The 23748-nt window shown below is 43.7% G+C and overlaps 1 protein-coding gene across 2 annotated transcripts in view; it reads left to right on the top strand.

Moving 5' to 3' along the window:
• The window catches only part of PRXL2A (peroxiredoxin like 2A), an 89506-nt gene that overhangs the window by 40788 nt on the left and 24970 nt on the right, over positions 1-23748 (top strand). For both annotated transcript variants that reach the window (XM_077454909.1, XM_077454910.1), the window contains exon 2: positions 9819-9998. In XM_077454909.1, coding sequence (XP_077311035.1) covers positions 9821-9998 — 178 coding nt within the window. In that variant the 5' untranslated portion in view covers positions 9819-9820. The remainder of the gene's footprint in view (positions 1-9818; positions 9999-23748) is intronic.

The raw sequence follows: 23748 nt of genomic DNA, 5'->3' as shown, positions 1-23748 counted from the left end.
ACCCTTCTTTTGGTGCGCACTGGAAACACCCATGCCGTCAGATTCCCGCACCATTTGGTAGTGCGCACTGCGATCTGCAAACCAATCTGGGTGTGTCATTAACTTTGCAATGACACTCCGCAGTGGTTCGCAGGTGTCGGTGTGAACCACTGGCAGGTGACATGCGATGCGGGAACCTGCACTGGATTTGCGCTGGTTCCCGCATTGCATATATGTGAACCGGGACTTAGATGCAAAATGCTGAAAAATATTTTGTTAAAAAAAATACAAATGTTTTGTTTTTAAAACGCAGCTCTAAGACTGGGTTCACACTTGTGCAATCCCACACATCAAATGTGATTTGCACTGCATGCCTGTGCACATCACTTGCAATGTCTGTGCAGTGCGAATTCCAGCCATACAGTTTTTATGGCTGAAATCGCATCGCATTCGGACCAATATGGTGCAGGATCCTTTTTTTGTCTGCACTGGAATTGAATCACATGGGTGTTTAGACCCATGCGAACCGATTCCATCCGATTTCACAGTTCACACTGCATTCTGCATACCGATTTGGGGGTGAATTAACCTATGGGAATTGGATTCAGGTTTTCCCTGCATCCAATTCACATGACAGGAGATTGCAGCTCTCTATGGAGACGGTTCAAATATCTCCGTTGCGGCTGAGGAGCTACTTGCACTGGAACGCTGGGTGTCTCACAGGGGATCACTGTACTGAGAGGCAGAGAATAGTAAGCTCACCAGTAGAAATAGTAGCAGGGACAGTACTTAAAGTGGAGTTCCACCCACAAAATTAACTTTATATTAATTAACTGGAAAAACATTTTTTTTTTGTACATACTTGTTCAGGGCTGTTGCTATGGGGTCTCTTGTAATCTGCCCCTTCCTCTCCATGGCGCCTCACGTCACTTCCCTCGGCGCCTGTGTTTGCTAGTGCTCCTGGGAGATGGGTCATCTTTTCCCAGGAGTCACTGGGCAGCGCCAAGAGCTAGAATCCCGGTATTTAATAGGCTTATCGTGGTTGCCATCACAATGGGGCGGGCACATCCCCCGACACCGCCCGTCGTGATGGCAACCTGAGAGCTTACTGCGCATGTGTGAGAAATTGCTTTGCTCTATGCTTGTGGGCTTCGTATGCCCACAAACAACATGAAACCGCGCAAGACAGGGAAATATAAAGTTAGTTTAAAAAAAAAATAATAACAAATATAGCGGCGCTATTAGTAAGAATAGGGATTGCAGCATTGCATTAAGGTAATTTTAATGTTCCACACAAAAAAAAAAAAGATTAAATTCCTAATAAAATAAAAACATTTGGATTTTTTTTTTAACTCACCTCTAAATGCCTGTTGCTAGGGGGTCCCTCGTAGTCTGCCTCCGTCAGTGCCTGGGCTGGTGACATCACTTCCCCTCAGCACAGGAAGAGCTTGGCTCTGCCCCCTCCCTCCTGTCAGTCATCTGGGACACGTGACAGGTCCCAGGTCACTGCGCGGCCGCCACTCCCGCATGCACAGTGGGTGCCCGGCTGTGAAGCCACAGCCAGGTGCCCACAGTTGCAATGCTGGTTCCGCCGAGCGGAGGGGCGGACGAGCGGGGCTTCGTTCCCCCGCACCGCTGGACCCTGGGACAGGTAAGTGTCTGAGTATTAAAAGTCAGCAGCTGCAGTATTTGTAGCTGCTGACTTTTTTTTTTTTTTAAGGGGAACTCCTCTTTAACTGATGCCTGTAGAATTGTTTTTTTAATATGTTGGTGGAGCCCGCTTTAATAGTTTGATCAAGGTTCTACAATAAGGCAATAATCAGCCCAGATGCCATGTTTGACGGGCAACAGTGGTAGCTTTTTGCCTTGAAAGCCTTTTAAATTGGATCCCCAGGGATTTTTTTTTTCATGGAGAATAGGTGCAGGAACTCCCCCCCCCGTCTGAGTCACCCCTTGTCTCTGCCCCCTACCCACCTCTGACCACCGTCCCTTGATTTAATCCCCTACCCACCTACCAGTACTGCCCCGTTTGGAGAATACAGAACCAAGTATCATTTTGTGGTGCTAAATCATTTGTATGGAACATGTTGATGATAAAAAGAAAATGTTTAAATTGATCCCCTGCAGCCAGGAACAATAGAATCCCAGCAATAGATCCCCACACAACAATAGACTCCCCCAACAACAATAGATTCCCTGCAGCAACAGTGAACTACCCACTACAAAATATCACACCCAGTAATGAAATATCCACCCAAGCAACATTAGATCTCCCAGCAGCCAGCATCAATAGATCCTCCAGTAGCCAGTAAAAATAGACCTATCCCTCAACAGTAGATCCCTTCCAGTAAACATAAGACCCCCCAGCAACAATAGATTCCGCATTAGCAACAATAGACCCTCACACAAAAGCATATCCCCATCAAGGACAATAGATCCCCCAGAAGCCAACATCAACAGACCCTCCAGCACACCTTACACCCCATGCTATTACATGCATTCAGTGCTGGAGGTGCCGGAACTGCATTCCCCCACGTTCCCTCTGAAAAAAAAAAAGCCCTGTAGACCCCCATCATTCAAAAGAAGTTCCACATTTCTTGTTTTATTCAGTAATATTAGAACAGATCTGGCCATCACTGATTCACTATTGTACTGTTAAATGACAAGGAATAAACAGAAGGAGCACAACTCAGTTGTCCACGTCTTTGAGGCTTTCTCTTTGATAATCCTTCTGAAAACGTCAAGAGGAAGATTGATGAAGTCATCAATTTACTTTGTGGTTGTTTCAGGTGGATGGTGATCATTCCAAAGATCAGGTCATCAAGGATTTTACTTGATGAAGGAGCCCATATATGGAAGAGTTTACCATATTCTAGTGTAACGATTTGCAAATTTGAATCTTGTATGAACTAGTGTGTGCAGATCATTATCTGTCGTTATCATCAGCCATGAATCACATGTGCTACTGCTTCTTCAGTAATAAGATTTTGCAAAGCACTTCCTCCTAACTTCCCTGTTTGCTTATAAAAATCCCTTTAAAGTAGAATGCCAGCTAAAGCCTAAATAGTTTTAAAAATGCCCTCTCAGCCGCCTAACATCTATACTAACTAAGATCTATATGTTTACCTGTTTTCAGCCCCCTCTGGTCCAGTCACGTGATCCAGTTCCCCTGTTTCAGCCAGTGGCAGCTGCAGGGGAGAGGATGGACTGCCGACAATTGCTGCACCATGGGAGCCTCTGGTGGACATCATCGCTTCTGGTTTACCCAGCCATTGTTGGGTGCCCTCTCCATTCCTCTGCAGCTACCACTGGCTGACACAGGGGATCCCTTGATCATACCGGAGCAGGCTGAGAATAGGTAAACGTATCAGTCTTTTGTTTCTCATTTCACTGTCCAGTCACAGGCTGGGGGGCGGACTAGACCTGTAAGTGTGCATGAAAGTAAAAAACCTTCAGGGCTCAGCTCCCCAATGCAGCTATATGCACGAGAGCCTAGGCCAGTGATGGCAGAACTTGGCACCCCAGATGTTTTGGAACTACATTTCCCATGATGTTCATGCACTCTGCAGTGTAGCTGAGCATCATGGGAAATGTAGTTCCAAAACATCTGGGGTGCCAAGTTCTGCCATCACTGGCCTAGGCTCTCCTTGGACTCTTTCTCCTGATTGGCTGAGACAGAACCCACTGCTTTCAATTACAACCAGTGAGGAGGGAGTAGGGGCCAGGACTGAGCCACGCTCTGAGTGTCCCATAGACACACAGGGGCACCTCAAGAGGAAGCATGCATGAGTGCCCCCCTCTTCACAAGAGGGAGGGTCCAGAAGCGCCTGCGGGAAACCCGAGAAGAGGAGGATCGGGACTGCACTGTGTAAAACCATTACACAGAACAGGAAAGTATAATGTGTTTATTATTTTAACGAAAAAAACAGCTGTGTTTAATCTTTGTGTTTAGCTATTTCCCGGGAGTTTTATTTTAAGATAATTATTGAAATCCAAGTAAAATATAGATGATCTATATCTGTAATGTTGATCAGTGAAATGATTTAATCAGAATGAATGCTGTTTACCTTGGTTGTACTTCGACAGCTTAATCCACCTTGGCTAAACACGTCAGGATGTCATTTTCAACTTTGACAATTTTTGTTCACCCACACGTGCAGCTGAACACACATTAATCTGGAAAGGTGCTTTTACACCTTTTTTTTTTTTTTTTTTGAATTATATGACTCTTCATGACTAAGCAAGTCATGAACATGAGAGGAGAAGACTTACTGCAGAGGTACCTGTGGTAACAAGCAAAAATCCAGAACATCACACTGGCCTGGAGTTTTGGAAACTTCCTTTGGAAACAATATTCCACTACAGGACTTCAGTTGGTCACCTTTTTTCCCTTCAAACTATCTAATCCTCTGAAGACCCCTATTGTCATCTGATCCTTCTTTGTGTTTTTTCAGTCAAATGTCATTGGAGCTCCACAAACCGCTGATATGGTTTATGAGAAACCCACCAGATTTATACCCATAACCAGGGGCGTTGCTAGGTCTACAAAAGATCTGGGGCTAGAGCCCATAGCAGCGTAGTAAAGAAAGTCATACGTTTGGGCGGGCATACACATGTATATACAGTAACATATGTATATGTGTGTGTATATATCCCCAGAGAGCCCCCCGCTTACATCAGGGTCCCCAGAGAGCCCCCCGCTTACATCAGGGTCCCCAGAGAGCCCCCCGCTTACATCAGGGTCCCCAGAGAGCCCCCCGCTTACATCAGGGTCCCCAGAGAGCCCCCCGCTTACATCAGGGTCCCCAGAGAGCCCCCTGCTTACATCAGGGTCCCCAGAGAGCCCCCCGCTTACATCAGGGTCCCCAGAGAGCCTCCCCACTTACATCAGGGTCCCCATAGAGCCTCCCCACTTACATCAGGGTCCCCAGAGAGCCTCCCCACTTACATTAGGGTCCCCAGAGAGCCTCCCCACTTACATTAGGGTCCCCAGAGAGCCTCCCCCTTAAAATCTGGGTCCCCAGAGAGCCTCCCCCTTAAAATCTAGGTCCCCAGAGAGCCTCCCACTTACATCAGGGTCCCCAGAGAGTATCTCCTCCCCTTGGGGTCCCCTGCAGAGATTCGGGGCTATGGGCCCCAGATTCAGGGCTATAGCCCCAAAAGCCACCCCCTAGCGACACCACTACCCATAACCTTTCCATTCATTGTTAGATGATTTTATGATCTAATGCTGAAGAAGGGTTGTCTGTAAAATAGAAGGAATCGAAAAAGTTGGACATTTGCCATAATGATCAAATTCCAGCTGTTATGTTCATATTGGGGGTTTGAGGATCTGAGCAGTTTCTTTAACCACTACAATACAGGGCACTTTCGCCCCCTTCCTTCCCAGCCCAATTTTCAGCTTTCAGCGCTCTAGCGCTTTCAGTGACAATTGCGCGGTCATGCTACACTGTACCCAAATGAAATTGTTATCATTTTGTTCGCACAAATAGAGCTTTATTTTGGTGTTATTTATTCACGACTCCGTTTTTTTTTTTTTGCGATATAAGCGCAAAAATAGCGGAAATTTGGAAAAAAAAACAATATTTTCTTTTTTCTATTTGAAAAGAAATCCAATAAAATCAAATTTTTTCATAAATTTAAGCCAAAATGTATTCTGCTACATGTTTTTGGTAAAAAAAATTCCGTTAAGTGTATAATAATTGGTTTGTGTGATCACGGACATATGTATGCAAATGATCATGTACATATGTGTGCAGGTGATCACGTACATATGTGTGCAGATAATCATTGGGACATGTGATTTTAGTGGGACATATGTGGGGGACATGTTTTTATTATTAGGGACATGTGTTTTTATTATTTGGGGACATGTATGTTTTGGGGACATGTGTGTTTTGGGGACATGTGTGGGGACTGTGTTTGTACTGTGTGGTGTGTTGTGTGTTTACACTACACTGATGATCAGTGAGTAAAAAGCTGTAAAAAGCAGCCCATACTCACTGATCATCAGCCGGCTGCAGCGTTCTGCTCTCCTCTCCTCAGCGGTGACTTCCGTGTGAGGAGAGGAGAGCCGATTGCCTAGCAACCGGCTGTTTGTTTACATCACATGACGGCCGTGATTGGACACGGCCGTCATGTGATCAGGAGGGCCAATCACAGAGCCCTCCTGCCGATCTGAGATGTGCCGTGTCCGGGTGACACGAGCACATCGGGATCGCGCCGCTGCGCGGGCGCGCGCGATCCCGCTACTCCTGAATGACGTTCCTGAACGTCCTATCAGGAGTAGACGGCTCCCACCCGGCCGTATATATGCATTGGCCGGATGGGAAGTGGTTAAGTAACAGCTCCTTACTTCTCTCTAAAGTGTAACTCACGGCAGCAGACTAAGGATATAGTTTGGTAGAAAAACACCCTGTGTGTGTAGTAGAATCCTTTACTTATACAAATTGTGAAAGTAAGGCCGCGTACACACGGGCGGACTGTTCGCCCAACTTAGTTTGTCAAACAATCCGACAAACAGTCCGCTCAAAATTTGCATGAGCGGACTTGACCACACACGAAGAACGAACAGTCCGCTGAAAGCGTGCGCGATGACGTGAACGGCACGTACGACGGGACGAGAAATTCGACGTCCAATACACTGCAATGCAACCTTCGCCGTGTAAATCCTTTCTGAGCATGTGCGAAACTTAGTTTGTCGAACAAGCCTACACACGAGCGGACTGTCCGCTGAAACTGTCCGCTGAAGCCCACACACGAGCGGACTGTCCGCTGAAACACTGTTCAGCGGACAAAGTTGGACGAACAGTCCGCCCGTGTGTACGCGGCCTTATACAAAATAATCTACTAAAATAAGGGAACATGATTTGGTTGTCCTGATCTTATTTCAAAAGATGGAAAAGGGGTCATTACAGAGGCTCAAGTTGGTAGCATATGATATAGTCTAATGGCACGGAGTAGATTTGCTCCACTTTTTAGGCAGGACACACAGAGATATTTTGCTATGAGTCGACCTGTATGGATGGAGGGAACAGTGTCACTTGAGGGTTTCAACTTTAGTGTACTTGATGAGTCGTGGTGGCACTGGACGTTACAAAATTGTTGCTATTTTATTGTAGTGCCACCAGTAAAGCCCATATGAAACATTATCTAAGATTTGGTATTTTATTTATTGGGATGATTATACTATGTGGTAGGTGCTTTTCCAATGAGTTGTGCCAATCCAAACTGTATTTTAGGGCATGGCAGCCCAGTTTTATTTAACAAAACAGGAATTTCATATAACATTAGTTGCCCATGCAGGGGTTCTTCCACATCATCAGGAACAGACAACTGAAAATGCAGAGCCACGTGCTTCCCTTCTCAGCAGCGCAACTGCTCATCTTATCATTTCCTCTGACTGTGTTGCCCAGCTCTCCTGGTTCACTTGGCTCACTTAGACTTTATTTGCAGCACCCTGCAAACAGCCCACTCCTGACCTCTGGATAGGGGTTCTCCTGACATCCTGATAGGTGCCCACCTGCCTCCTGAAACAAGACCTCTTGTCTCTTGACTCCTGACTGGGGCTCCTCTGACCCCTGGGTTAGACCTTCTGTCTCTTGACTCCTGGCTGGACCTCTTCTGACTCCTGGGTGTCTCCAAACTAGGAGCTCTGGGCTATCCTCAAGCTTGAGTATATAATGACCCTGTACACCTGTGTACTTACTAAACAAGCTGCAGGAATGCTGTAAAATCTGGACACAGAATTGAAGGTTCCATTCCACCCAATAGACTTTGGAACCTTCAAGCTTCTGGCCCCGATCCGGGACTACACAATCCAGAGAAAACCAAAAACACAGCATTCTCCACCCTAGGGTTCCTCTAGAGCAGTGATGGCGAACCTTGGCACCCCAGATGTTTTGGAACTACATTTCCCATGATACTCAGGCACTCTGAAGTGTAGTTGAGCATCATGGGAAATGTAGTTCCAAAACACCTGGGATGCCAAGGTTTGCCATCACTGCTCTAGAGGTTGCTAGGGGTTCCTTCAGCATTGGGCAATTTTTGCCTCTCAGATAAGTTCCCACACCATTGATCTTTTTAGCCATCTGTAAGGAGGTAATTCTTCCCAATGACCACAAGTGTAAGGACCATTCTTCCCACTGACCATCACACTAATGTATTATGAGTTGTAGATTTAAAATTTTTAGAAGGGGTTCCCCCGAGACCGGAGAACTATTTCAAAGGTTCCTCTTTGTTGAAAAGGTTGAGAAAGGCTGGTTTGGCGTTTCCTAGTAATCCTTAATGTGAATCCTGTGTCCTTTTCTCCTACATTTTCAAAGTGGCAGGGCCTGGCACTGTCACAATATCAAGAAAAAGCTAAAGGCTTAGGCACGTTTTAGTAGGAGTAAGGACTGCTACAAATTAAATCAAATTTTGCCATGACTTCTGCTTTAAATATAAGAACCACCTTGGACCACACACTTAATTCTGGGAACCAGTTTGAGGTTTAAGCCCATCTTTGCAATATATAATAAAGTGCATATTATGTCCGTAGAGGTTTTGGTCGCATTTTTCACTATCAGTTTTGTTAATATAAACTGAGAACATGGTGCCAGTACAGATGATTTAGTGGCGACCAAGAGCATGGTGAGATTTCAGAACTTTCTGGTATAAAAATCATCCCAGTACAATGGCTGTTTAGTTCCAGTTGGACAGAATGTAGAATTTTGTTCTAGGTGCAAGGACTGACATGCTTCTATTTCCATTCAATTATATTCATACTGAGGTGGTGACTCTGCAGATGTTTGCATAAATTAAGGTAAACCATGCCACTTTTTTTTTTTTTATTTTTTTTTTACTTTTTTTTTTAACCAGTAAGCACATGCTCTTTTTTTTTTTTTTTAATCTATCCTACCTACTGTTCTCTATGGACTATTATTGATCAGCACTATTTTAGGCCTTCCTAAGTGCCGATCCTCTTGTTAGCACTTGTAGGAACATCTCCCAAGCAGAAACAAGTACTGTACTTCTGCTCCAACTCCGATTCCATATATTAGCAGGCAAGTTTCAATTGGGTATAAAGACTATTTTCATGTGGTGATTGTTTTATAGGTTTTGCATTGATCTAAAGAATATATTATATTGCCATCGTTACCTGCAGTTGTTGTTAAAGCAAAAACTTTTGTGTCCATTTTGCAATAGGATTGGTTAAAATCACTGCCATCTATGTCCCATTATGAAGATTTATCTTCATTTTTTGTCATTTAGACTCAACAGAAAGTGAAAGGAAATCACTCTAAAGTAAAGAAAATCCTCCTTTAGACATTTGTCTCCAAAACAGGTACCCCATAGAAAGACTTTCCCTCCCTTTCAGGTTGGGTGACTTTGGTCACCAGGAAAAAAAGAAGGGGTAAATTTCCACATTGGGCATACAGCAGTAAAAACCTTATTGGAGTTCTAGCTCCTTAACGCTCTATCGAAGGCTGGCACGACATAGGATTCAACTTGTGAGACCTCAAGTCGGATGACATGTGAAATGTAATGTTTCCCTATGAGAGCTGTCCAAACTAATGCTATAAAAGTCTGTCTGACTTTAGAAAATATTCCTACACTACCTTGGTCTGACTTTGATGTGACTTTTTACACTCTGTGACATTTAAGTCGTATCAAAGTTGTAATCCAAAGTTGCACTGAAAGTCACGCGACTTGAGTCGGGCTAGTGTAAACCGAGCCTAAAACTACTGTATATAAAAAAAATTGGCATTAGATACACTTTATTTACTTTACTTGTACTATCTTGTTTCCAGGTCTAGATGTTTAATTGCATAAGCTTAGTAACCAATTTCATGTTTCAGAGATGTGGATTGTTCCAGAATCTGAAATTTTCAGCATGGGATTGTGGTCCTTCAGCATCGGAGCCCTGGGAGCTGCAGTAGCTGGAATAATACTGGCCAACACCGATTATTTCCTTTCTAAAACTGAAAAAGCCACTGTAGAATATCTAGGAGATGCCGACCTACAGACTATATCAGATGGTAATGTTAATGGATACTGTCCTTTTTTCCTTGCTTTTAAAATGTTTGTAAGTTCTAGAAAACTGTTTCATGGCTTCTGAATATTCCATCAAAAACACATCATACCAGTGACATATTGTATTAGACATAATGGATTTTATTTACAGTGGTGTGAAAAAGTGTTTGCCCCCTTCCTCATTTCCTGTTCCTTTGCATGTTTGTCACACTTAAGTGTTTCGGAACATCAAACCAATTTAAACAATAGTCAAGGACAACACAAGTAAACACAAAATGCAATTTGTAAATGAAGGTGTTTATTATTAAAGGTGAAAAAAATCCAAACCATCATGGCCCTGTGTGAAAAAGTGATTGCCCCCTAAACCTAATAACTGGTTGGGCCACCCTTAGCAGCAACAACTGCAACCAAGCGTTTGCGATAACGTGCAATGAGGCTTTTACAGCGTCCTGGAGGAATTTTGGCCCACTCATCTTTGCAGAATTGTCCTAATTCAGTTACATTAGAGGGTTTTCGAGCATGAACGGCCTTTTTAAGGTCATACCACAACATCTCAATAGGATTCAGGTCAGGACTTTGGCTAGGCCACTCCAAAGTCTTCATTTTGTTTTTCTTCAGCCATTCGGTGGTGGACTTGCTGGTGTGTTTAGGATCATTGTCCTGCTGCAGAACCCAAGTTCGTTTCAGCTTGAGTACACGAACAGATGGTCGGACATTCTCCTTCAGGATCTCTTGGTAGACAGCAGAATTCATAGTTCCTTTTATCACGGCAAGTCTTCCAGGTCCTGAAGCAGCAAAACAGCCCCAGACCATCACACTACCACCACCATATTTTACTGTTGGTATAATGTTCTTTTTATGAAATGCAGTGTTCCTTCTACGCCAGATATACTTGGACACACACCTTCCAAAGAGTTCCACTTTTGTCTCATCGGTCCACAGAATGTTGTCCCAAAAGTCTTGGGGATCATCAAGATGTGTTGTGGAGAAATTGAGACGAGCTTTGATGTTCTTTTTGCTCAGCAGTGGTTTTCTCCTTGGAACTCTGCCATGCAGGCCATTTTTGCCCAGTCTTTTCCTGATGGTGGAGGCATGAACGCTGACCTTAACTGAGGCAAGTGAGGCCTGCAGTTTCTTGGACATTGTTGTGGGGTCTTTTGTGACCTCTTGGATGAGTCGTCGCTGCGCTCTTGGGGTAATTTTGGGCGGCCGGCCACTCCTGGGAAGGTTCACCACTGTTCCATGTCTTCGCCATTTGTGGATAATGGCTCTCACTGTGGTTCGCTGGATTCCCAAAACTTTGGAAATGGCTTTATAACTCTTTCCAGACTGATAGATCTCAATTACTTTCTTTCTCAATTGTTCCTGAATTTCTTTGGGTCTCGGCATGATGTGTAGCTTTTAAGGATCTTCTGGTGGACCTTACTGTGTCAAGCAGCTCCTATTTAAGTGATGCCTTGATTGTGAACAGGTGTGGCAATAATCAGGCCTGGGTGTGGCTAGAGAAATTGAACTCAGGTGTGGACAACCACAGTTATAGTATGTTTTAACAAGGGGGGCAATCACTTTTTCACACAGGGCCATGATGGTTTGGATTTTTTTTCACCTTTAATAATAAACACCTTCATTTACAAATTGCATTTTGTGTTTACTTGTGTTGTCCTTGACTATTGTTTAAATTGGTTTGATGTTCCGAAACACTTAAGTGTGACAAACATGCAAAGGAACAGGAAATGAGGAAGGGGGCAAACACTTTTTCACACCACTGTATAACCGTGCCAGAAGAAAAAATGTCACAGGCAGTCTGTATTGCGCATAGTAATACATTCCATATTTTAATTTTTATTCTCATACTTCATTCAAAAAAGGAAAGTAATGTTTGCTGTTAGCATTGGGACCTCCATAATTCTCACCTATTCGAAAAGGTGGTACAGGGTATTGCTTTTTATAGTTCACTCCAATGCAGGGGTCTCCAAACTAAGAAAGGGCCAGTTTAATGTCCTTCAGACTTTAGAGGGGTCAGACTGACCATTGGAAATACTAATTTTTTTGAAAGCCTGTGGCGTGCAAAACACACTCAAAAACTTCACCCGTTGTATAAAAAATGTGCACACACTTTAAAATCAGAGGGCCTTGTCCTGAATCCCCTGGGGCATTAGGCTCCTGACAGGGACAAGGACACTTAAAACTTGGTCTTTCTGGCCGAAACCAGGCAGACTCTGTTTTTTGGAAGGTCTGCCGAAACAGACCCACCCAAATACTAGGTGAGGCTCCCCCGAAGGGAGACCCCAACCCTAAGGAAGAGGGCGAACTAAGCCAGAAGGCCATGTCCACCCCTTCCCCAAACTTTCAGGACAGGCCCTGGGATCTGTGACCCTACTCATCACAGCAAACGTGCATTGTGACAAAACAAGACGTGACACACAATAAAATAAATAAAGTGTGGAAGGGATAGTGGAGAGGAGAGTGAAAAGAAGTGGCCATTGTGTAACACAATGACCAGGCCCTCCAGCCAGGAATCAAAAATTCCTCTGGTCCCAGCCAAAAGGCCCAGCCCAAGAGGCAGGTGCTAAAAAAGCGTACTATTGGTGCAGTGACTGTGGTGCCCAAAATCAATGTGACCCTCACTCACAGTGATCTTAAGGCACCCCTGGGCTGCCACTCCAGGGGCACATACTCCAAAGGCTTTCAAGACCGCCCTGACCCACGGTCCTGACCACAGCAGCCCCCACCCCAGGCAGGAAGGCATGAAGATCCGGAAGCTTGGTGAGAGCCCTTTGCCATCAGGCTCCACCGTCACTCCCATCACTCCTACCTAATTACATTCGGAAAGTACTGACCGCTCCTCCCCACCCATCAAGGAGGAGCAAGTGTTCCAATTCCCAAAAGACTGTCCAGGGCTAGAACTACCCCAATCCAGGCCAGAAGGCCAGGTACTCGACCCTCTGGGTCAGACCAACAGCAGCACCCATCCTCACCAGGAGTACCCTTCCATTGGATATACAAATTGTGGAAGTTAACAGTGCATCTTTAGTGTCAGTGGGAGGGATAGTGCCCTGTCATTGGTGTCAGTAGGATGAATAGTGCCCATCAGTGATGTTAGTGAGAGGAATAGTGTCCCATCAGTGGGAGAAATGGGGTCCATTCATTTGAATCAGTGGGAGAAATAGTTTCCCATCAGTGGGAGAAATAGTGCCCCGTCATTGGTATCAGTGGAAGGAATAATGTCCCACCATTGGTGTCAGTGGGAGGAATAGCTCCCCATCGTTGGTGTCAATTTGAGAAATAATGCCCCATTGTTGATGTCAGTAGCAGGAATTATACCCCATTGTTGGTGTCATGGGGATGGATAGCGTCTTGTATCAGTGGGAGGGAAAGTACTCCAAGGGACGGATAAAGGCAAGCAAAGGGCTGCAGTTTGGAGACCACTGCTCTAATGCTTAGAAAATCTACTTGTGAGATAAAACGTACCAAAGAGAGGAAAAGCAGCACAAAAATCACAAGTGATTCTCAAGTTTAGTGATGAGCTCAGACATGTTGGACTAGGATCTGAAGCCACATGTTTGAGCCTGAAAGGAAGCGGTCACCTACACGAGCTGATCATCTCAGACCAGGACATCCTGACCCCGTTGCCGCACAGATGCAAGGGTTGTACATACCTGTGGCTGCGGGGCAGGAAATGCTTTGGCAGCAGATGATTGGCCTGCACAGGTGACCATTACCGGGTAGGTTTGGATCCTAGTCCAAACACGCCTGAGCTCATCTCTACTCAAGAACAGGAACATCACTTCAATTGATCAATCATTCACGGGCAGTCATAATACAGACTATCTGTTAGGAATTTTGTCCCTAGATATCTTCATAAATGTGGCACTTTATCTTTATACTTAAAGCAGCACTCAGCTCTGCCCATCCCCCTCCTCATTCTTGTTTCCCATTTAGCTATAGTGGTCTTCAAAGCAAATCAAACATTGTGCCGCTGCAATTTGTTGTTCCTGTACAGCACAGTAGGTCCTGTGCCACCATCTTTGTCTTCAGCTGGCTGCCTCTTCTGGATGCAGGCCGCTAGCTCCAATGACATACTGGATGCATCCCCCCAGTCACTATGTGTGCCGATCCTGAAACCTCCTGGGAGATGTGATGCAAGTATCCCAGGAGGCTGCAGGACCAGGTACATGTCAGGCCAGAATGGTGGCAGGGGTGGAGCTAAGAATTTAAAAAAAGGCAAAACAGAAAGAGAAAATATTCCCGCAATTCTGCTTGGGGAAGGGGGATTTTAAAGCAGAACTAACTTCCTTTTTGGGAGTTAAGTTCTGCTTTAGGTGAAAATAAGTATATACCATATGATGATTATTATTATAATTATTATTATTACAGGTATGTTTTTTTTGAAAATGTGTGTATGAACAAAAACATTCACATGTAGTTCTGTGATTATATGCCATGAATTATCTCATATTCTAGTCCAACAGATGTGCTACCAAAGGTAAATGAATGTTTCAAAAATCAAAGTTCAGCGTAGAAATATCTTGTGTCTAATGACATGAAATCTACAAAAATCTTCAGACAAACACACCCGTGCTTCAGTGCTCCACCTCTCCCAGCATTCAGGAACTCACCAAAACACTTGTTACTGCGCTCTATATAATGATACTTCCGCCACACAAAAAAGAAAAATATATTAAATGAGATAATGCATGGCGGATAATCACAGCACTGCATTTTTTAATGTTTTTGTTTAATCACTTCAATTATTATAGCACCAATGATACAAAATAATGACATTTTGTTGGTTTACATAGGCCCCTTTCACACTGGGGCGGTGCGGGCGTCGGCGGTAAAGCGCCGCTATTTTTAGCGGTGCTTTACCGTCGTTTTAGCGGTGGTCTGCAGGCGCTAGCGGGGTGGTTTAACCCCCCCGCTAGCGGCCGAAAAAGGGTTAAACCCGCCCGCAAAGCGCCGCTGCAGCGGCGCTTTGCCGGCGGTATTGCCGCGCTGTCCCATTGATTTCAATGGGTAGGAGCGGTGAATACACCGCTCCTTCACCGCTCCAAAGATGCGGCTAGCAGGACTTTTTTCACTGTCCTGCCAGCGCACCTCCCCAGTGTGAAAGCCCTCCGGCTTTCACACTGGAGTGAAAGGGGCCGGTTTTTTTCAGGCGCTACACAGGTGCTATTTTTAGCGCTGTAACGCCTGAATACCGCCCCAGTGTGAAAGCAGCCATACAGAGGGATTGGATTATTTTCCATTTTTTTTCTTCACAGCGTGGAGTAAGGCCCCTTTCACACTGGGGCGCTTTGCAGGCGCTACATCACTAAAAATAGCGCCTGCAAAGCACCTTGAAACAGCCGCTGCTGTTTCTCCAGTGTGAAAGCCCCGAGGGCTTTCACACTGGAGCGGTGCGCTGGCAGGATGGTCAAAAAAGTCCTGCAAGTCGCATCTCTGGACACTGTAGGAGCGGCGTATTTACTGCTCCTAAAGCGCCCCTTCCCATAGAAAACAATGGGGCAGCGCTGCAAACCTGACTGTAAAGCACCTCCTTAGCAGTGCTTTGCAGGCGAGTTTAACCCTTTTTTGGGCGCTAGGTTAAAACTGCCCCGCTAGCGGCCTCATAGGACCACTAAAACGACGGTAAAGCACTGCTAAATACAGAGCCGCTTTACCGCCAGCGCCCGCAACGCCCCAGTGTGAAAGTAGCCTTAGGGTATGGTATATTTTAAAACTTGTTTTGTAGTTTTAGATAATTAAATCCCCTTGTCAGGTTTTTTTATTTTTATTTATTTTTATTTTTTTGCTGGGGATATTTTCCTCTAGTTCTTGTGACGGAGATGCAACAGGAAGTGGGAGGAAATCTCCCAAAGAGAGGGGTATTCCATTCTTGGACAGTTGTCCCTACAGTATTATCCCGTAACATTTTGTTTTGGGGACAATGCTAATATTTAGCATTTCCTCTCACCTTCTTTTTCCTTGACAATGGTCACCAATATAAACAGAATGTTTCTCTACTCTAGCAACCCACCACACCCAGGAAGGGCTTCAAGTTAGTAAATTATTGTAATTAGTCTAATAAAAATGATTTAGGATACGTGCTAATGGACTTTTGCATTTTTTAGACTAGTTATGTTATTAGGAGTATTGTCGTAAAAAAGCATGAATACGTTTTCAAATTTATTTTTCATTTTTAAGTTGTAAAGTCTTGTTTAAACAATAAAATAAAAATAACAAACATGTCATACTTACCCCCTATGTCCTACTTACAAGGGTTTTGCACAGAGTTCCCCCATCCTTCTCTTCTGGGGTCCCTCTGTGGTGCTCCTGGCTCCTCCTCTTCTCGAGTGCCCCGTCAGAGAAGTGCTTTTCCTGGGGCACTCGTGCGGGCGTGCTCTTGTGTCCTACTGCTGCGTCTATTGATACAGACAGCAGGATCTAGCCCCGTCTTCCACGACATTGGATTGACAGCAGTGGGAGCCAAGGGCTCCTGCTGCTATCAGTCTATCCAGTGAGGAACCGAGACACCGATGTGCCCATCCAATCAGTGGAAAGATCCGGTTCAGGTAAGTAAAAGGGGGGCTCTAAGGGGCTGCTGCATCACAGGAGGTTTTTCACCTTAATGCATTCTAATTCTATTCTTAATGCATTCTAAAAAGGAGGGTTTACAACTGCTTTAAGTGTGAAAAATCAACAGTTTTTTTTTTTTATATTTTATAACTGTTTTGTAACTCAGATAGTATTCAATAAATGTAAAAGTCTACCTCTGATTAGTGGAAAGCTGCATTTTGATAGGAATCCAACAAAAACTGCAGAATCGCCATTGCTGCAGGCGGAGTGAATTTTCTATTAAATATTAACAGTGATCCAGTCACTGACTGACTCAGCAAAAACTTGTTATTCTACCTGATTAATGGGCTGCTGCATGCTCAAGCACTCTTTACATTTAAACAAATTCCATTCTAAAGGCCCTTTGTATAGAAAATAATACATCTGGCTTGGTATATGTGCTTCATCCATGCTAGGATAGGCTGTGTGATCTGCAGATCAAAGATACCCTTTTTTGTTGCTATCTGGAAGTGACCTGCATAATATGGAGCCTACTACAGCCCTGGCTCTCTATTGAAAGGGAACTAGTCCTAAAAAAGAATATTCAATAAATAATGAAAATATGTATATTATATTAGTGCATCACTAGATCTAACACATAGTATGCCACAATCCCGAACTTGAACTAATGCAGTGAACTAATGCATATAGTGGCACAAATATATTTAATTGGATTGGTCAGTGTCCCCGCTGTGTAGATCTCCTCTGATTTCTTGTGTTGTCACGGTGATAGGAAATGAGAAGAAATGTCACCATTAGGAACAAAGATGGCCATATAGCTGCTGTGATCATTTCCTTTTCCTTTCTGGCCCAGTACCAGGTGTCACCAGGATAGGAAGTAAATGACAATCTCTCTAGTTGAGACTAGGGGTGCAACGGATCAAAACACTCACTAATCAGATCGTTCCTCGGATCAGAGTCGCGGATCGGATAATTTTTCGGATCAGCAAATAATAAAATTTAATTTTCAACCTGTGAAAATTCCACCACCATATAGTCCCCACTGTAATAGCCACAATCTCCTCTACTGTAATATTGGCAGAGTATTGTTGGGTATTGGCAGGGTATGGAGGGATGGCTGCTTCCATCCGATTTCTCCCCTCCACTGTACAGATTAGCACAGAGAGGAACCGGCGTCATGACATGATGCCGGTTTGTTTACAAGTTGTAAACGGCCTGTGAGTAGAAAGATGGCCACCGCTTCGGAGCTAGGCTGAAGCCGCGGCCTTTCCTAAGGCCGAGACCATGGAGCGCTCCGCGGATCGCGGCATGTGCTAATCCGAGCAGGGTGACCCGTTCGGATCACGGATCGTTGACCCCTAGTTGAGACATAATTGCAATAAAAATCTGACATAGGGAACATAATCACTTAAGTTCCATTATGTTCGTAGAAGTCTTTGTTCTTGGCTGTATGTACAGAGTGGGGTTGGTTTACTACGCCAGTCCATAGATGATAGCGAGTTGTACAAAGAAAACTGACTTGATTCCCCCATCCCTTCAATGTGGATGGGGGAATCCTCTCCGTTGAGCTATTATGCCCTGTACACACGGTCGGATATTCCAACGACAAAATCCGTTGGATTTTTTCTGACGGATTTTGGCCCAAACTTGTCTTGCATACACATGCTCACATAAAGTTGTCGGAAAATCTGATCGTTCAGAGCGCAGTGATGTAGAACACGTACGATGGGCCTATAAAGAGGGCAGTAGCCAACAGCTTTCGCCTCGTAATTTATTCTGAGCCTGCGTGGCACTTTGTCTGGCGGAATTGTCTACATACGAACGGAATTTAAATGATCAGATTTTGTTGTCAGAAAATTTAGCTCCTGCTCTCACTTTGTGTGTCGGAAATTCCGAAGGAAAAAGTCAGACGGAGCCCACACACGATTTTCCGACAACAAGATCCGATCACACATTTTCCGACCGTGTGTACAGGGCATTATACTCTCACATTGTGGAGACTTCCCCGCCCTCAAAATACACCGATCAGCACTGTCGGCTATAGCCTCCAGCATTGTGGATGTATAGAAGTCAATCTCCCTGCAACTTCTCTGCCCATACATTAATCAAAATTCAGCTGGTATGGCCAGCCTACAGTCCAAAGGGTATGGACGTTATATGTTTCTGCATTTGGTGCTTTCCATTTTGCACACCCCCCAGCAAAAAAACAATCTTAGGTTTCTCTACTCTATCCAGACTTTGCAAATGGTTCAAAATATAGTCTTTATAGTTTGGGCCCAAACTCTATTTTCTCTTGTGCAAAGTGTTGTTTCAACCACCAGGGCACCTTTTTTTTTTAGCTTTTTTTTTATTTATTTTTTTCTTCTTTGAACACTAAATCTGTTCCTTCAGTGTGTACATAGAAGAGAATGGTCCAGGGATCTATGACATCATTTTGGCCTAGGTCAGAAACCAGGACGCAATTGACGAAATGTAAAAAGAAAAAAGTTTAACACAAGAAAATCGAATATACCTTCCTATCTATTTAAAAGAAAAAGGTCTATAAGCCGCACATCATGAAGCAGACCCATGTGCGGGAAATGAGATGAATGGCAGCCACAGTCTGGACTCCAACCAGGCCACACCAACAACGGGTTTCGCTCCGCCCGTTGTAGCTTAATCATGGGGATCTATCTTTTTACCAATGCAGTCGTTAATGTTAATTGAGAGAGTTTTGTACCGTCAAGTCTTGCACAGTAGTACAGGCTCCTGTCCTTTTTCATTCTATGTCCAGCCATTATGTGTATGTTATCTTTGGATAGAGTAGAGTGGGGAAGTGTTAGAGCTCCTCTGTGGCCTTTACTGATAATTGGAGCTCTGTTAAAGGTTTCCTTCTCACCTACTGTCTTGGTGACGTTTTTTTTTTACCAGATAAGTTGGCATAATCCCTTGTGAGCTTTTTATTGCTGTCTTTATCCCTGAGATTTCCTTTCACTACCTTGGCAAACAATTGTCACATGTCTCTTTTAACAGCATCGGATAGTAGTAAAAAACCTGACAGGGGCTCTAACCATTCCCCACCCTATGCAAAAGTTTTTGGACAGAATCAAAAATAGTTTACATTTCCAATTTTTGTATTAAATATTGGTCTGTTATTTCTGTCTGTGATGCTAATTGGGAGATTCTTCTTATGGAATCCGTACAAGAAATATAGAGGAGTGGTTATCACATGGACAGAAAGGCACAGATAGAAATAAAAAAAAAATATTGAGGTTCACTGTGCTAGGTTTTCAATGATAGACCTGTTGGTAGAGTGCTGGATCCAAAGCAGGAGAGATAGGACTTTAGATGGAAATTTTGGAGGCAGCTCTCTGTTGGCTGGGTTTTTCTTGGGGGGGGGGGGGGGGGGTCCCAGGACTAGTCTAATTGTGTGATAAAAAGTGCCAAAGATATAACACAAGTCAAAATAGAAAACCGTGTTTCTGCGGCTCAGTATCCACCCCTCCATCAAGGCTGGGGTATAAGATAACATAAAATAATGTAAGATATGGATCTTTTTAACCACTTCCTGTTCGTAGGACATCATATGACATCCTAGACTTTGGAGATATCTGAATCTGCTGCAGGCATCATTCAGATATCATTCTTTTCTGACAGCGATTCCATGCAAATTAAAAACAATCATAGCCGCTTAAAGTGGTTGTAAACCCTTACAAACCACTTTGACTTACAGGTAAGCCTAGATTAAGGCTTACCTGTAGGTCCAAGAAATATCTCCTAAACCTATACGGTTTAGGAGATATTTGCCCGAAGACAGGCACCGCTGTCTACGGCGCATGCGCCGTAGACAGCGGCGCGCAGGCACACTGAGCGCGGCATTTCCAACAATGGAGCTGCCGCGCGTGTCGGCTCCCGTGCGCATGCGCGGGAGTGACGTCATCGCGGCTCCGCCGAATGACAGCGGCGGAGCTGCAAGACCCCACCAAAAAGATGGATGCGCCGGACTACAGGGGACAGCGGTGACATCGCTGGCTCCTGTGTCAGGTAAGTGACACATAATGGGCTACTATGCGATGCATAGTAGTCTATTATGCTTTGCCTTTGCAGGGAATGAAAGAGGAAGTAAACCCATTAGGGTTTACTTCCTCTTTAATTGTTTTTATAGGTGGTGGGAGGGAATGTGCCTTCCCTCCGGAGCTTCTACCGGCTCACCCGTGCTATCGGCAAGCCGGAGAATGAATCGGCCGGCGGCCTAGAGGAGAAATGTGGGGTCTTAGAGACCCTAGATCTCTCTCTAAAGCGGACCAGCGGATGTTTACATTCCTTGCAATAGGAATAAAAGTGATAAAAAGAAAAAAACATTTAAAGGGAAAGTGTAAAAAAAAAAAAAAATGTTTAAAGCGCCCCCCCCCCCCCCCCCCATCCCTGCGTGCTCACACTCAGAAGCTAATGCATACGAATGTCACCCCCCGCATATCTAAACGGAGTTCAAACCACACATGTGAGGTATCGCCAAGAACGTGGGAGCAATAATTCTAGCCCAAGATACCCTCTGTAACTCTAAACTGGTAACCTGTAAAAAATTTTAAAGCGTCGCCTATGGAGATTTTTAAGTACCGAAGTTTGGTGCCATTCCACCAGTGTGCGCAATTATAAAGCATTACATGTTGGGTATCTATTTACTTGGTGTAACATCATCTTTCATATTATCCCAAAAAAATCGGGCCAACATTAGAATTTTATTTATTTATTTTTTCTGAAACCGTTTTTCCCCAAAAAACACGTTTGAAAAATTGCTGCGCAAATACCGTATGACATAAAAAGTTGCAGCGAACACCATTTTATTCCATAGGATCTCTGTTAAAAAAACATATATAATATTTGGGGGTGCTGAGTAAATTTTCTTGCAAAAAATAAATAGATTTTTACTTGTAGGAGAGGAGTGCCAGAATTGGCTTGGGCTGGAAGTGGTTAAGACAGGCACATTATATTATGTCCTAGCACATAACCTAAATGCAATGTTATATACAAAATAATCATAGTGTGTATATACAGTATAGTGTATATGTAACATTTTATAAGATCAAAAGGAATAGCAAAATATAATGAAATAATAAAAATGTGATTCTATTGAGGATACAAAAAAATGATAAAGAGTATAAATAAATACAGTAGTTTGCGATAAATAATAGTTGATAAAATGTATGGATAAATATAAATAATAGTTAATAAAACGTATGCATAAAGATATTAGCAAAACTCATGATTTAACATTATCATAATTCAAAATGATTACTAATGTAATGAAAAGTGTGAATAGATGCAGATTATAATATGCAGTTAGATGGTTATAATATCCAAGATCATAATTGCTATTCATAAGAACTCCAAATGTTCCTATAACTAGTAGTAAAATGGTTTGCTCTGTAACTTAGATGCTGATAGTACATAGGCTGGGGAATTCAGAAAGAGGATCTACAACACTCTTTAGAATCCTGTTGTTCCTGTGCATGACATTTATTGGTCAGAAGCATGGTGGGGGCGACACTGAGGGTAGAATGTCCAAATTGCAGACACTCTTGTCCTCCAGTACATGTTCGACCCTAGTAGTACAGCATTGGTTGCTAGATTCTGTCGGCTATGCAGATGGCATCATCGTATCAACCATTGAAGCCCCCATGACCTCATTTTAGCTACTAGCTAGAAGTTTTCTGTCATTGCCCAAATATGGCCAAGTCAATGTTCTAGTTGGATAATGATGTCGGCAAGCATCTCCGCCCATTTGTATACATTCAGGTTTGGGCCATGGAATCCCTCAGCTGACAGCTGAACGAGTGAGGGAGTTATTGGGTGTTAAGATGCCATTGGTCGCTGGAAACATAGCCACCACGATCCCTGTGCATGAAGTTGTCAGTTATGACCGCTTCCTAGCACAAAATTCCTCCCTATGAGCCCAGGTATCTTTCTGTAAACCAGATCAGTGGTTCCCTTAAAACTGCCATTTTTTTCTGAGAACTGGTGGTAATCTTTATCAAGTCTGTTACAACCAGATTCCTAAATTGCTGGAAATAAGAACCACCTGAATCTGACACATGTGTTCGGTCTTCTGCACTGTTATGCCAGAAATTCAGACGGAAACGGTCCGATCAGATTATGTTGTCGAAAAATCAGATCGTGTGTGGGCTCTATTGGCCTTTTTCCATCGGAAATTCAGACAGAAAAAGTTTGAGAGCTGGATCTAAAATTTTCCGACAATAAAATCCGATTGGACTTTTTCTGATCATTTGTAGAGAATTCCACGCATGCTCAGAATAAATGACGAGATGAAAGCTATTGGCTACTGGCCTCTACGTTGTGCCGGCGTATGCAACAAACATCACCACGTTCAGAACGATCGGATTTTCCCACAACTTCGTCCGACCGTGTGTATGCAACACAAGTTTCGGCCAGAATCCGTCGGAAAAAATCAGACAGATTTTGTGGTCGGAATGTCCGACCGTGTATACAGGGCTTTACAGTGCTTTTCTGAAATAGGTGTAGGCCATTTTTCGTACTGCTAGAAAAGTGTTGTAACTCCTTAATGAATTGCCCTCGGGATGTTTTTGTCTTTTCTCTTGAGAGATATGCCATCACTTCTTGTCATGAGAGGATTTGATTGAAGATCTCTACAACAGGGACTTAGGCAACAAATCACAAAGGATCTGACTTTTCCCTGTAACACAAAATAAAATAAAATAAATCAATAGCGCTTGGCTTTAATTTGTAAGTTTATGAACACTTCTGAGAAGATTAGGCCACAGTCGTAATTCATTTTCTTCTTCAAGAAAGAATTAAAGAGGAGTAGTTGAATTCCACTCTAACAAGACGAACAATTTTGTTCAAATCCAGTTTTCGGGAAACTTACAATATCAGCTCTTTACTGCTGCCTTTCCCAAGGGACTATGACCTATTCCTGGCCACCCAGCAATACTACATCATCGGCGTTTTCCAGGGAGCTCTTAAGGAAACTGGGAGATCTCGTGGAAAAATGTCATGAGATTTCAGACCTCACAAGCACCCCTTTAACCAAATAGTAAGAGCCTCTTGAAATAGGAAAAGGTTAATTAAATGAGACCGCAAAAGACAAACTATTAGGTCGTGAAATTCATCAACCTCTCTTGAAACTTTATCACCATAAACAAACCAAGTAATTTTAAAATAAACCTCACAAACCAAAGC

The sequence above is a fragment of the Lithobates pipiens genome, unplaced genomic scaffold (genome assembly GCF_037356315.1).
Source record: "Lithobates pipiens isolate NorthernLeopardFrog02 unplaced genomic scaffold, aLitPip1_a1.2 Scaffold_25, whole genome shotgun sequence".
Lineage (NCBI taxonomy): Eukaryota > Metazoa > Chordata > Amphibia > Anura > Ranidae > Lithobates > Lithobates pipiens.
Note: the sequence above shows the minus strand (reverse complement) of the source record. Positions and strands in the feature narration are given on the sequence as shown.